The following is a 15,857-nucleotide window of genomic DNA, read 5'->3' on the forward strand; positions in this document are numbered from 1 at the left end:
ATTTTACAGCAAGATGTACACAGTTATTTGCCTTTATTTGATAAAGTTTTATACAGAAGAGAGAAGAGAGCATGTCTTCACTTGAAGAGCTCTTTATCAAGAATTTGGGTGAGGGAGGGAAAAATGGGTGATTTGAAATTTTCTGCAGTATTAAGCTGGTGCTTAATAAAAATAAGTAAGAATAAAGAAATTTCTAACAAAAAAAATGTAGAAGAAAAATATGAAATATAGAACATAGAGTTTTATGTTAACCACGCTGGAGATGTCATGGGAAGATACCTAAATTGTGATAAATATCTGTGTGTCATGATTAAATTAATATATTCTGTATTATTTGTGAGGAATATTGCCTATCAAAAAATTTTTCTTTGACATTATTAATGCTGTATGTTTTATGTGTTTTCTACTTGTGTTTTTAAGGCTAGGTACTGAGTGTTCTATAAATCCATGGATTCCAGGAATATCCCCAGAAGCCAACCAGATGTTGTCATATATTCAAATCAGGGTTTTTCCTGAGTGTGTGTGTGTTTTTTCTTTTAGGAAGATATTTTAAAGCTCACTTTAATGGGCTTCTTCGAAACCAAACGGTCCTATTTTGTAAAAGGAGTAACAAACCAAAATATGGGGATAACTAAATGTGGTGAGTTTTATGCATCCTCTCAGTTTAAGTAAAATACCAGGTTCTTCTCAGTCACAGAGATGGAATGTTTGCACACCATCTACAAGCATTTCATTTGCTACACAAATAGACTGTGAATATAGACGTTAACCTTCTGGTGTGATATTACTTTAACAGAGAGAAGGAGCAAGAAAGGGAAGAACAGTTAATGGAAGACAAGAAAAGGAAGAAAGAGGATAAAAAGAAAAAAGAAGCCACTCAGAAGGTGGGTTTAATCACTTAAGTCTGTCTTGACATCCACCAAGCATCTAGAATAAGTAACTGCCTTGGGTTGGATACCTGACAGCTCAGTAGTGCTACTTACTTAGCTTACTTGAAAGTTTTAAGATCTGAAAGTGGGAGAAAGTTGAAGACCTACATTTGTTTTCATAAAGTAGGTATTCAGGAATGCTGCAGCCGATTTAATGAGAACAGCAGTAAACAATATTGAGAAAGGCAAGAGAGTCCCCAGCACTTAAATTCTTGCTGAATTTTCTTATTTGTATCATAATTAATCTCCATTTTCTTAGGTCAGCTTATAAAATAACTTTTCAAGGCTTTTGTTAAGTTCACCCCAATGTTCTCCTTTTGGTCCTTCTACAGCACTGTCATTTGTAAGAATCTGCTTAGAGCTTTGGGGGAGATAATATTCCATGGCTTTGAGCCACTTGCTTAGGGAAGAAGAGATGCTGAAAGAAAAAAGACACAGGCCTCACCTCTGCCAACTGGCAAGTCTTAATTGACGTGCTCAACCTCAGCACTGAGCAGAGATCAGAGGCCCCGCCCCCTCTCCTTCAGTGTGTGCCCCCCTGCCCCCTCTCTGGTCTGATCTTATTTCCCCCACTTTGCCATTCTTCAGCATTGCCGGACTTGGGCTCTGGCTCAGCAGGGGTGTTTTGATGCCTTTTTGGGAGGTAAAGTGATTTGCCTCCAGTTCTTGTTACCACTGCCTAGCACACTTGGGAAGCAGGCTGTCGCTGTGAGGCAGGCTTGAGGGTCCCTGCTACAGTGCCAGGTTATAAGTTTAGGGAGGTAGAAACTGTTACAAGGTTCAGAGGGAACTCTAGATTTAGAACAGACTCAAGGCAGGCAATCAGACACAAGCCAGTGCAGGGTTATATAACGGGACACCACAAATTTTCCCAGCATTATTGGATATAACGTATATTCCGTTAAGTCAGTTTTCTGAATTTTTGAAATAGATCATTTATGAGTGCCAGGAGAAAAAATGATACTGGAAATATTTTCTGAATTGGATTGCATATGACCCTGCCACATTAAACATACGAAATATAATTTTATCTTTTCTTCATGACTTAATTAGAAGTAATATTCGTTATTGTTTGGTACTATAATATAATAGACTGCTGTACATGTTCATTAAGGTTTTGTCTGCTTTTAATTGTGTTTGTTTCTGTTAATAGTGGTGTGCTTACCATCGCATCCTCATGCTGTCAGGGTACCTGCTTCTAACGTGTTGCTTCTAATCTGAGCTTGTTAGAATTGTCTAAAATGTCAGTAAAGAGTCTGAATAAAGATGTCAGATAACAACCCAGAGGCTTTTTTCATACTTGCCTTTGGAGAGACAGCCCCATTCCACATATTGAGATTGTGATAAGCAGGTCCACCAGCCGGAGGGTGTTAGGGCATTGCCCCTCCACATAGTGACCTTCCAACTGGAGTGACGGAGAATGAATCACAGTGAAGGCTTTCTTTCCTTTAGGGCATTCACATTTCATCAACTGAATTGGTATAAAAATTGGATTTTGCAGTCTGTGGGAATGAATGTTTAATAGGCAGGACACCGGTGAACTTGAGCAAAGGCTGGTAACAAGAAGATAGCAAGTCGAGTGATTGTTTTAGGCAGTCAGTGGTCTGTCTTCATTCTTCACATAAGTAATGTTTCTCAACTGGAAAATAATCAGTATCTGGAAGTGATTGATAAAATATGCATCTGTAAACTTTCATTGTGGATCCCACTAATAGAAAAATGATTTAAAATACAAGATGGTGTGGGTTTATTCAAGAGCAGATTTGAGATTTATGCAGAGAATGTCGTTTATACAGCTGGACAATCTCCCCTGTGTATTAGCATCTGCCTTAAGAACTGGTTCAGAAGTTAAGGCAAAGAAGAAAATCACCATAAATAAAATTTCAAATGGTTACTTATGAACAATAAAATCCAATCATTTTTGTTCAGAAATGTTCTAGATTGGCTGACGCAGGATCCAGGCCAACACATGGTCTTGGATATTGTTGTATCATACCGAACCGTTGTGTAATTCCAGAATTAAGTTCTGATTTAGCAGTTTTAAGGAAGAGCACAAAGCTTACCATGTGATTGTCTTAGTGGCTTCCAACCTTATTGTAGAGACAGCGCCTCAACGAGGAGGCATAAAATGTGCTATGATGCAAAGAATTGTAGAGAATGTGCCAGAGGTTCTATTATGCGGTCATTCATTCATTCAGTCAGTCAGCACCATTTACGGTGCTTCCACATCCTTCTCGCTGCTTACCCCATTGCTTTAAAATCATCTCTTTGTGTATGTCTTCCCATTAGACTGACTGTAAATTTCTCAAGGTTTTACTCATATTTGTATTTCTGGGAAGTTAGGGCAGTGCCTGGTACATAAGAGTCACTCAGAAACTGTTTAATAGATCAGTGGTTAAGAATGAGTGCTGGCAATGTAATTTTCTTGAAGAATGGACTTTTATTTAAAGCTAAATCAAGTTATTTCCACACAGACATTAAACTTGAGCTTTTCTCATGAGCAGTTTGCTCTTTCTAGAGCCATCACTGAGTAAACCGTGTTAGATTTCCATTCATGAGAAAGGTGTCAAGGAAGGATTCCATTCACATTCATTAAGCTGATGCTGCTAAAGGATCATTGTTCAGTGTTGGCAGAACATATGCTTTGATCATCCAGCTTTTCACCGTCTGGAGGACAGCTCTTTTAACAGAACCCACATTGTAAGACACATTTGACATTATTTGGGTTTGTCGCTTACAGCTGGGGAAGGCATTGATTGACTTCCTGTATAGCTGATCTTCAAAATGGCATTGTAAGAAATATTTATAATGTTATAAAATTTAAATTGCTTTAAGGAATTGGTGTGGGGATACAGATCAGTTCATTCTTGGTTAAATGGTGTTTTACAAAAATCGCACGGTAGACTTGAGCTCTGTAACAGTACAGGGAAACACATTCATTTTGAAGCACTGTCTACTACAAATTCAACAGAGTAGAATTAGCTTGCCTTTTAATGCAAGAATGTAAGGAACACTCCAGGAGGTCATACAACTAGGGCATTTAATTCAGATTCAGTGTCGGGCATTAGTGTGCTGGAATCCCCCGCAAAGCGGGTTGGTTAGCTATGGGACATACACTCCAAAGACGACGAGCATGTTTTCATGAGCACCCGTAGCGGTAGCTTGGTATGATTATCAGCCACAAATAACCAAACATCTTCTTTTCTATTACAAAGTCAGAGAACCATTAAAAATGCTTTAGGGGCGCCTGGGTGGCTCAGTCATTAAGCATCTGCCTTCGGCTCAGGTCATGATCCTGGGGTCCTGGGATCGAGCCCCGCATCTGTGGGAAGCCTGCTTCTTCCTCTCCCACTCCCCCTGTTTGTGTACCGTCTCTCACTGTGTCTCTGTCAAATAAATAATTAAATTAAAAAAAAAAATGCTTTAGAAGATTAACATTTGGGAAAAGGGAGTCAAAAATCATGCATGATCTCAATAATAATAAGGAAAATAATATAAGTCTATTAGAATTCTGTAACTCTAGAATTTCCTTTTGGATGTTTTTCTTATGCATGGCCTTTTGTGGTTTTTTAATATTATAGGGCATGTATAATTAGGTGCCCTCCTTTATTTTCCTCTCTTAATAGCAGAAGCAGTTTTCCATGTGGCTCCTAATCATCATTTCCAAACTCTCTAAAAACCCGTTATTACATTCAGCCTGTCCAACCTTCTAGGTTAATCACTTCCATAGATGTATTAGCTACTATGTAAAGAAATACTTTCAACAAAGCAATCTTTATTTGTTCCAGATTTACACGTTTCACTCATTGCTGTATTTCATACTGTTCTTTGTGAACTTTGATTAAAAACAACAAACATTTATCGAGCATTGGCATAGGATAATCTGATTTAATCCTTATAACAACCCTTTGTACCGAGATACTATTATTACTAATCTCCATTCAACAGATAAATAGAAAACTGAGATCACACGGCCAGGAAGTGGCATGGCTTGGTTTTAAATCCTGCCTTTCTGCCATGGCCTGATACCTCTGATGATGGGCCCCTGAACTTTTGCTTTCTAGATTTGAAATTGAGTGTTTGAGTCCATACTCATAGGGTGATCTTTTTGTCTCTATGGCTAATTTAGTTTCTAGGCTCCATCCTTTGCTTTTCTCTAGTCATAGCATCAAATGACAAACAGGTACTTCATATAGGTATAGGTACTTCATCATTTAGTAAGAGTGGAATGCTTTTTGTTTTAATTTTTAGTATCCATAATAGTGGTCATGTAAGTTGTAACTGGACATATGGCCATTGTCTTTATAGAAGGATGTCTGAGCTCTCAAGCTTTTTTTTCTGGATCTGAACTACGTCTGCGTGTCTGATAGCTTGAATTACTTAAGTCCTTAGAATTACAGTAGTTTTTTAATACCGAACTGGAAAGCAAATCTCATTGCCTTATGTCTGTTAATTTATTTTTCAGGTCACGGAACAAAAAACCAAAGGTAAGATTTTTTTTTTTCTTTTTTCAGTCTTTGGAACCGTCTGTGTTTAGATTTTACACCCTTGCTGACTCAGCCTCCAATCCACTTGATTAGTGAGAGTGGGTGCAAAGTAATTAAGTTGGTTGCAGCCACTGAAGAGCAGTAATGACAAATTAAAAGTACTTGTAGTAGTGTTTCTAGTTGGCCTTAAATTTTTTAGAAGGCAAAAGAGATTAGAAAAAGTAATACCTTGTTTTGAAAGTATATGGGTCGTGATTTTGAACTGAACCTTTTCAAAACAGTAACAAAAACTTTAGCCCCTAATTTATAGATGGGAACTGCAGAGGATTGTTAACCATCTTGATCCACGACATGCATTGTGTCTGAAAGGGAGTGTTATGTCTAGGATGGTCACGTGGTCCTCTGAGCTAGAGCCTGGAATGTGCTTTTTCAAAAAAATAATACATTTTAACTCTGTTACAAAATAGTGATGTGTTCTAAACAGAAGCATATGTCCTTCAAGTCATCCCCAACCTAATGGTCTGTATGCTTTCAGATCTCTCTCTCTGTCTTCTGTTAATTTTGATTATGCAGTCTTGTGCATAATCTGGTGCAATTTTGATTATGCAGTCTGGTGATGGCCACACTTTTGGTCAGTTCCCCTTCAGAATGGTAGACTTCATTCCTTGAGACCAGTGTTCTAGCCCCTATCCTTGCCCATTTAAATACATGGTTCTCAACTAGGGTATGCATTAAAATCATTTGCATAGACTTTTCAAAATACATAAACATGTACCTCCTCCCAAACCTTCATGGTCTCAGGCCACAGCCCTAGCAGATGTATTTTGAGAAGCTCCGTAGGTGACACCAGGTTGAGAACCACTGCCCCGATGAAAGGAATCATATTAGGACGGTGATAACTTGGAGGAAGGTCCAAGTGGATGAATGGATAGGCCAAGATGTGATGGGAGGCTCTCTAATGATTGGTTTCTTCTTCGTTTTGTTTTCTTTTGTTGGACTACCAGGGCAAAGCATGTCATACAGTGATGGAAAACTAATAAAGACAGTGCTAGTTTTTAAGGAAACTTAGTTCTGGAAAACAGATTCTTAGATGACTAGACATTACTGCAATATATTTCTAATCAAAACGCATTTCAAGGGAGAATGTAGTCTGGGACCTTGTAGTGATTTATAAAATTAACTGATAAGAGCCATTATTAGTTATAATTATCTTAATTAGAATAGTGTTCTCCCCTTGTACTTTCAGCCAGTACCAACCCAAAAATGGGCTTTATTTGGAAGTATCTTTATAAATTATGTGTTTGAAATAGAAGTTATACTTTACCGTAAAAATAGAGTTATTGATAGTAGTACAGTGTCCATATTTTCTAAACCAACATACTATCTAGGAAAGGATTTGGGCACATAGTATTTCTGTTTATAGGACTTTCTGATGATTTATCAGGACAACAGATGAGAATATTGGCATTTTCCTGGAAAATCCAGGCTCTGTGGTTGTTGAAACATGGTGGTTAGGTTCCTGGGCCTGGCCACAACTCTAATGCTCATGAAGCCAAGTACCAACTGAGCTGTGGAAACAAGCTGCTCTGTATGGTAAGTGGTGTTTCTGTTGGAAAATCAAAAATCCATTAAGGCATTCTTCCTTAGATTTTTTTGTGTGTGTGCTAGGTCTGTTCTCAGAAACACATTCCTTTTCCCTCTGCCAAAATCTTAAAAATCAAACTTTCTTTTCTACTTACTACTGAATTTTCTTTCCAGTTAGGGTTTTTCTCTCACCTACCATAAAATGGAATACAGCCCCACAGTTTCCAAACTCTTCCTAACTCCACCCCCGTCAAAAATTAAAATAATCCTAAAGTGAGCTGAAAGCCTGTTTCAGGTCTCCTAAGGAATTTACTTAGTAGAACCAGGGAGAAAATAGAAGTAAAAATAAGAATTATCTCTGGAGTAGGTTAGACCATAAGTAGAGGGAGAGGAAAAATGAGAATTCTGGAGATAATATAGCAGGATTTCAAGTAGAGGTTATATGAAGACAGGGCCTAGCACTGGGCCTGATCTTTCTGGGTTTTTGCCCCACTTTACGGCCACATTTTTATCTTTGTTCCCAAGAGCCTGTCTGGGCACTCTAAATCCCTTTCTTCTCTTCCCTCAGCTGATGTCTCTGGGTCCTGTTCCTCTACCAAAGATGGTGCCTTCCTTAGGCAGTCTCCCCATAACTCTGCCTCTCTGTTCCCAATAGACCCTATAAAAAAAAAGTCTCTTGATGCCAAGTCTCTGGTTGTACAGAGGACTGAAGTAAGATTTATCTGTATTTCAGAAAAAAAAAATAGATTGATTTATATGTTCTGTCTTTATCTTCCATTATTTAAAAAAAAAAGAATTCTGGAGAATAGGATAAGATTTCAGGTGGAGGTTCTGTGAAGACATGGCCTAGAGGCGGGCCTGCGGCCCAGTAGCAGACAATATGAAGCACTTAAGGTAGAAGCTGATGTCGCACTTTGTTGGATATTGGACTTAGAATCGAAAGAGTCTGTGGGATTGATGTAATAGACCAGATATAACAGGATGAAGGGTAAGGTCAGGACGAAAAAGGCATGCCTGGGTGGCTAGTCGGTTAAGCGTCCCGACTCTTCCCTCCTCTCCAACCTTGTGTTTTTTAAGACCCTGGGATTATCTTCATCATTTCACGTCCTATCTTCTTTTATAAAAATCTGTTTGGTTGTTTGTTTTGTTTTTGTTCTGCAATATCCTGTGGAAAGAGATCTCTAAATTGTCTTCATTATTTTGACAGTGTTTTATTTTTTAAGTAGTATTATCCTTAGAATATTAACAGTCGCCTAGCGTGTAAAAATCAAAAAGAAAAAATAGATTTCATTCTTTTAAAAAATGTAGTGGAGTAATGACATGTCTCAATTTGTTTTATTCATCTAAGAAGACAAATGTTGCCTATCACAAATAAGTCTATAGAAGACTAAGGAAGAATTATCTGATGAGAACTCTGGTGGTTATTTTGAGAAGGAGAAAAATTCCAGATAAAAAGAGGAATATTTGCTTAGAGAGTTTTAAAAGATAAGAAATTTTGAACCCTAGGGGTGCCTGGGTGGCTCGGTCGGGTAAGTGTCTGCCTTCGGCTCAGGTCATGATCCCAGGGTCCTGGGATTGAGCCCCAGGTCAGGCTCCCTGCTCATCGGGGAGTCCACCTCTCCCTCTCCATCTGCCTCTCCCCCAGCACATGCTCTCTCCCTCACTCGCTCTCTCTCAAATAAATAAATAAAATCTTTAAAAAAAAAAAAAAATTCTGAACCCTATTAGCAAAATATCTGGAAAAGCTGACAAAGTTTTTCTTTTCTTTTTTCTTTTGCTTGTAATTAATTTTCTTCTTTTTTAATTTACCTATATTGAGATATAATTGACATGAGTGTCAATTGTGTAAGTTTAAGGTGTACAGTGTTTTGATTTGATACATTCATATATTGCAATATGATTACCACAATAACATTAGCTATCACATCACATTACCTGTCATTTCTTTTTTATGGTGGAAACAATTAAAATCTAGTCTCTTGGGCGCCTGGGTGGCTCAGTTGGTTAGGCGACTGCCTTCGGCTCAGGTCATGATCCCAGGGTCCTGGGATCGAGTCCCGCATCGGGCTCCCTGCTCTGCGGGGAGCCTGCTTCTCCCTCTCCCACTCCCCCTGCTTGTGTTCCCTCTCTCGCTGTGTCTCTCTCTCTGTCAAATAAATAAATAAAATCTTTAAAATAAATAAATAAATAAATAAATAAAATAAAATCTAGTCTCTTGGTAACATTAAAAAAGAAAAAAAAAAGCGTCCGACTCTTGATCTCAGCTCAGGTCTGGATCTCAGGGTCATGACTTTAAGCCCTGCATTGGGCTCCACACTGGGCCTATAGCCTACTTTAAAAAAAGAAAGAAAAGAAAAGGAAAAAAAGATCAGGACTAAAAAGACTGTGCAGTGGAGGAGTTTGGACATAGCAATTTTGCCTTGTTAAAAAGATGTTAGGGTCATGGTTGGCTTAATGGTGTAGTTATCAGTATGAAATGACTGATTTATAGAAACTAACATGACCTGGGACGTCTGGGTGGCTCAGTTGGTTAAGCCTCTGTCTCTTGGTTTGACCCAGGTCATGATCTTAGGGTCGTGAGATCCAGTCCCATGTTGGGCTCCGTGTTCAGCGCAGAATCTTCTTGAGATTCTTCCTCTGCCTCTGCCCCTGCCCCGACTTGTGCATGCACTCTCTCTCTCTGTCTCTCTCAAATAAAGTCTTGGGGAAAAAAATGACTGACATGACCTTAAGTGCCATTTGTAGAAATACAGTATCTAGGAAGGCATTTGCAATTCCTATAATAGGCACCACACTGGGTAGAGACAGAAATCAACTTCTGTGGAGCCTGTGGGGTTTGGGACAGATTGGTCAATGAGTTTGAGCCTGTGTCGCCTTCAGAAGGGTTAAACACATGAAGATGCTTAACCCTCAGTGGAAGGCTTACCACCTGAGGAAGCTCAGGTAATGGTCTTCAAAGATTTGAAGGGTTCTGGTGTCTGACACTTAGCAGTCTCTTGGTAAATATCTGTCAGGTGTTTTGTTCAGTGAGACTTATTCTCATAGCAAAAGTACTGATAGTGAGAGGCAAAGCAACGGGGAAAAGCTTCCAGCTCAAAATAAGTTGAAATTTTTAGATACTGTCATCCACAGTAGCAGTTCATGACCTTTACCCCACCTGGGACACAGCTGAGGGACGGCACCTTCCCATCAGCATACCTGGGATGACAGACCATTGTGGTCCATTGGCCACAACTCTGTCTTCTGAGTCTACCCCAGAAGGCATGTTTAGTAAAGGCATGTTGGTGGTTGGGATAACCTTGAGTCTACTCTAATTTATTAAGATTTGAGGTGGGTTTTCCCACCCAAGTAAGTAGTTTGCAAACTAAACTACTTACGGTGTGCATCACGCCTTGTAGAAACACCTGTGTATTCTAACACTGGTGGGAGCAATTTGTTCAGAGATGGAACTGGCTACCTCTGGAGAGTGAATGAATGTGAGGTATGACATATGGTTCAGATAGATGGGCATAGAAAAGTCCAGGTGGGAGGTAATGAGGACTTGAACCTGGTTAGAAACAGTGGTGGTGGTGGAGGAAGGAAGGCATCGGAGAGATGCTTTGGTTCATTGGGATATAATGATGATTGGATAATGATATGCAGGGAAAGAGCGAAGTCTGAGACACCTTCCAGTTTCCCTCCTTGAGAAGATGGTTGGGTGATGACTCTATTCCTTGATCTAAGAGATAATGGGAGCTGGGGAACAAGTTGGAGGGCTGAAGAGAAGGGTGAAAGAGGTCTGAGTTGGAGGTAGTGATTTGGGAAACACTTGCATATAAATGTTAAAGTCTGAACATGGGGGAACTTGTACTCAAGTAACTTAAATGTGGGAAGAGTGTGGGCCCCACGTTCATGTTCAGGTTTTTTTTTTTTTAAAGACACAACTCATGGACGCCTGGGTGGCTCAGTCAATTAAGCATCTGCCTTCCGCTCGGGTCATGATCCCAGGGCCCTGGGATTGAGTCCGCATCATGCTCCCTGCCCAGTGGGGAATCTGCTTCTCCCTCTCCCTCTGCCACTCCCCCTGCTCGTGCTCTCTCTCAAATAAATAAATAAATAAAATCTTTAATAAAAAAGACACAACTCATGACCAAATTCAACTGCCATCTTACGACTCTGATTAGGGGGTAGCCAGCTATAACCCTCCGGGCAAATCTGACTCCCCTCCTGGTTTTGTACTGCCCATGAGCTAGGAATGTCTGTTTACATTTTTTTCAATGGTTAGAAAAAAATATAAAAGAAAACTATTTTCTGACGGTGAAAATGATATGAAATTTATATTTTAGTGCAGTAAGTGAAGTTGTATGGAACACACTCATTCGTTTATACATTGTATGTGGCTGCTTTTGCCTACATGTGAAGAGTGGAGTCATCATGACAAAGACTGTAGGGCCAGCAAAGCCTAAAATATTTACTGTCTGGCCCATTACAGAAAAAGTTTGCTGACCCCTGACCAAGAGTATGAGAACCCACAAAGGAAGAGAGAAAGGAACAGCTGAAGAGCTGGCCATTGTGGGTCTCAGCAGCTCTCACGGAAACAGGGAGGAAATGGCCAGTAGTGTCAGAAGTTGCAGAAAAGTCAAAGAAGAAAGGATGCGACGAGTGTCCATTAGACTGGCAATGAAGATCACTAGTTGTTGGATGAGGAGATGGGTTTCCAGGGAGATGTTCAGGGCAGAAGCCAGGGTGCATTGAGTTTGAGAAGTGAGTAGAAGGTAAAGAAATGGAGACAGAGCTTAGAGGGTACTGAGAGTTCTTCAGTGCATGGTGGCCACTGTCTGTGTGTTCCCAGTCTTTGAGAGTTTTGGTATTGCATTGTAACTGATGATTATTCACCAAGAGATTTTCAGCCGAAAACAGTGTCTTTTTTATGTATTTTAACTACTTTTAAAACATTTCTAGAAGTTTGTTTTTTTATGTTCGTACTATCAAGATATTTAAAGAAAATAGTAGTTTGTATTGGTCCTGCCTGTTTCAGGGTTTTCTTAAAGAATACTTTCATCTGAGGGGTGCCTGGGTGGCTCAGTCCATTAAGCATCTGCCTTTGGCTCAGTTCATGATCTCATGGTCCTGGGATCTAGCCCAGAGTCAGGCTCCCTGCTCAGCGGGGAGCCTGCTTCTCCCTCTGCCCCTCCCCCCCAGCTCGTGCATGCTCTCTCTCTCTCACAAATAAATAAATATTTCTTTCTTTTTTTTTTAAGATTTCATTTATTTATTTGACAGAGACACAGCGAGAGAGGGAACACAAGCAGGGGGAGTGGGAGAAGGAGAAGCTGGCTTCCCGTGGAGCGGGGAGCCCGATGCGGGGCTCAATCCCAGGACCCCAGGATCATGACCTGATCCGAAGGCAGACGCTTAACGACTGAGCCACCCAGGCGCCCCAATAAATAAATATTTCTAAAAAAAAAAAAAATACTTACATTCTGCAAAAGTAGCATTTTATTGAAGATTTTCAGAAATAGAGGTAATTTAGAAGTTCAGACTATAAGATGAGAATAACGCTGAGAGGGAAAGGAAAAAGATTCAGTCATTAGTTCTTGGAAATCAATGAAAGGAAATCAGAAAATAGGATACCCAGCATTTTTCACAATGTCTGTATTTTCCTTTGATACAGAGGTCATGTTTAAGCCACAGACCTTTTCTATGGAAAATAAGGAAGTATGCCCTCATTTTGAGCAGCTCATTTTTAGAAAGATTTGCCCTACAAATCATTAAGGTGCAGAATAGAAATGAGAGGGTAAAAGTAATTCCTACTCTATCTTAATGCCCCTCTCCTCTGTTAGTCGAACTGATGTTCAGACCTCAGTGCTGTAGGATGCTCGTACTATGTCTTACTCTATTTTAGGGAAATGAGTCAAGGCAGCCTCACAGAAGCATAGCTCCTTCCATCCTAAAAACCAATTGGGAAGACTCCTCCCAGCCCTTGCCAGCTTCTTGTTTATTCTCATAATAAGAGGAGAGGGGATTGGGAATGCCATCTGCTATGGGAATCTTACGGGCACAGATAAAAAATGAATCACTGAATAATTCATCTTCATTTATCAGTTATTTTTATCTATCGGCTGTTATAGGTCATGCAGAGCCTATATACTGATAATATCAGACAATGACCAACTTATTTTCTCAAGAGATAGGTTTATCCTACTCAGAGGTTGTGGATCCTCTGACTTCCCTTCCTTACTGGGAGACGCAGGACTGCCTCATGATTGGCTAAGATTAGACCAGGGGTTGCCTTGAAGTGACTTCAGGCTCCTACTCTTTGTTCTTGTTACTCACAATGCTCATCAATGTCCAGTGGGAGTAGATTGGGCCCCCTGATTTCTGATGATGTCTCTCTCTCCATAAAGGAGCCAGTTCAACGAGCAACATGCTGGCCTAGCATCATTTCAGCAGTCAGAGCAGTACTGCCACCAGAGCTGGCCCAAACATTCCTCTGGATGTCAGGGATTTGGGCCTCAGAATCATCTGAATTATCAGGCTCAATGGTTGTTTCTGTAACATTGCCAGCCTCTGTTTGCCAGGTAGATTTTCTTAGAAAGGGTGGCAGTCTTTTGGTAGGATGAAGCAAAGGAGGTGCAGAAGAACATTCTCTGTAGGGTTGAGGGGAAAACCAAAGGGTCCTGGAGAGTATATCTTTACGGTCATCCGGCACGTTCCAGACTTCCTATTTGCCATTTTTTAAAGTAAAACATTAAATTCTTTAAAATGAGTAGTAAAAATACCTACATTTTGAAATTTTTATTTAGTTTTATTTGAAATTTTTATTTCATTTTACTTTTTTTTTCTTTATTAGAGCAGGAGAGAGAGAAAGGAGGGGCAGAGGGAGAGAGAGAGAGAGAGAGAGAGAAAGTAATCTTAATCTTAGTCTCCATGCCCAGTGCGGAGCCCAGTGCGGGACTTGATCTCACAACCCTGAGATCATGAGCTGAGCTGAAATCAAGAGTCGGATGCTAAACCAACTAAGCCACCCAGGTGCCCCTGAAATTTTTATTTTAAATAAAGAGTTGGAATAAATACACAAGGTACCCTTAAAATTTTTTTGACATGAGCAAAAGAGTTCATAAAGTTTCTAATTATTTACACAGAGTGCGAAGCAAGAGTGTTTGAGTTCAGGTAGCTGTAAAAACCAAAACCTAGTTGATTTTGTAATTCTCCAGGGCTGAGGTTTCCTATGGGGGTCTACTCTGTGCCAGGCCCTAAGAAAAAAAGATGAAAGAAAGGTGGGTCCTTACCCTTGAGGGACTCTTGGGTGAGGAGCTTGTAAATGAGAATTTCAATATAATATGATCAATTCATGGTAAAGAAAGATGGACAGTGTGTTCCAGGAGCACAAACGAAGGTGCTTTGCCTACCTAGTCCAGGGACTTCAAGAAAAGTTTCTCCGAGGTAGGTCTTTAAGAAGGTGGATAAAGGGCAAGGGCATTCCGGTTGAGAGCCTTGAACCTTTACCAAGGGCTTTGCCTGGGGCCCATATGTACCCTCAGACTTGCTGGGCAGCCCTTCAGGGATATAGGGGAGTTGATGGTGATTGCTTCCCCTCCCCCTTAATCAATGGAATGGAATTCTGTGGTCTGGCTGTCTTTGTTTGAGCCCTCGTCACCATCACTCCGCACCTCTGCCATACCTCCAGGAAACTGAAGATGCAGGGGAGCTTAGAAGGACCACGTCCATCCACAGTAGGATGGAAGAAGAGTTGTCTTATGGGAATTGGTCTCATGTAAGCTTTCTTAAAAGCAACTTTTAGAAAAATGTATTTGATTTCAAAGGCTGTTTCCCAATCTCTCTCTTTCAGTGCCCGAAGTGACGAAACCAAGTTTAAGCCAACCAACGGCCGCCAGCCCAATTGGCAGCTCTCCATCGCCACCAGTCAATGGTGGCAACAATGCCAAAAGGGTGGCAGTGCCGAACGGACAACCGCCAAGCGCCGCCCGCTACATGCCTCGGGAGGTGCCGCCGCGATTCCGTTGCCAGCAGGACCACAAAGTGTTACTAAAACGTGGGCAGCCCCCTCCGCCGTCCTGCATGCTCCTCGGGGGTGGGGCAGGGCCTCCTCCCTCCACAGCACCTGGAGCAAACTCAAACAACGCACAAGTGACAGGAACGCTGCTGCAGGGGGACGGTGGGACTGCACCAGGTGAGGAATCCGTGTCGGGAGTGGATTCCGCGGCAGCTTGGAAGAGAGCGAGCGCTTCTTCTGTGTTGCCCGGTATAGAGGCCACCAAACCCTTCATTAGCTAGACTCTCGGGGTCACTCAGAAGACAGGGCGAGGATCCCGGTAGGAAACGCGTACCAGCACCTCTCTTCTGGAACTGGATGCTAGCATCCAGCATGTGCTCTTGGCATGAGAGGCTAATGCGGCTGCTGTTGGTCATCGCCGTTTGAGACCTTTTCTCCTTCTCAGACAAGCACATTATAACCTCGAGCCTCCCTAGGTCCAGCCGTCAGCACCAGCGTGTGCTCCGGCTGCGGTTGGAGATGAGACTAGTGCGCAGGCTTGTTCTGAATCTTACCTGCCTGTGTTTATGCTCTCAGAACGCTGCGGGTCTAGAGACAGCCGTCTCTTAGATTACTGTGTAGAATCTTGGTCGGGGGGGGGGAGAGATCAAATAATATCATTCTATAGTTTCTTATTAGATTTTTAAAATCATTGTTTCTTCAGAGGATTTTGAGCTTTGTTAAAAACTGTATGTAGGGGCACCCGGCTGGCTTAGTCAGCAGAGTATACAACTCTTGATCTTGGCGTCGTAAGTTCGAGCCCCACATTGGGTATAGAGCCTACTTAAAAAAATAAAACAAAACAAAACTGGATGTAGATAT

General features: G+C 41.0%; 1 protein-coding gene across 12 annotated transcripts in view; it reads left to right on the forward strand.

Moving 5' to 3' along the window:
* Positions 1–15,857, forward strand: part of TNRC6B (trinucleotide repeat containing adaptor 6B) — a 237,883-nt gene that overhangs the window by 166,976 nt on the left and 55,050 nt on the right. For 10 of the 12 annotated variants that reach the window (XM_081819091.1, XM_081819096.1, XM_081819089.1 and 7 more), the window contains 3 exons: positions 797–884; positions 5,395–5,416; positions 14,832–15,173. In XM_081819091.1, the coding sequence (XP_081675217.1) occupies positions 797–884; positions 5,395–5,416; positions 14,832–15,173 (452 nt within the window). Of the gene's footprint in view, positions 1–540; positions 641–796; positions 885–5,394; positions 5,417–6,642; positions 7,010–14,831; positions 15,174–15,857 lie in introns of those variants that run through there. The other 2 variants (XM_081819098.1, XM_081819100.1) reach the window with 2 other exon arrangements.

This window comes from Leptonychotes weddellii, chromosome 5 (assembly GCF_054177405.1).
Source record: "Leptonychotes weddellii isolate Sample4059 chromosome 5, ASM5417740v2, whole genome shotgun sequence".
Taxonomy (NCBI): domain Eukaryota; kingdom Metazoa; phylum Chordata; class Mammalia; order Carnivora; family Phocidae; genus Leptonychotes; species Leptonychotes weddellii.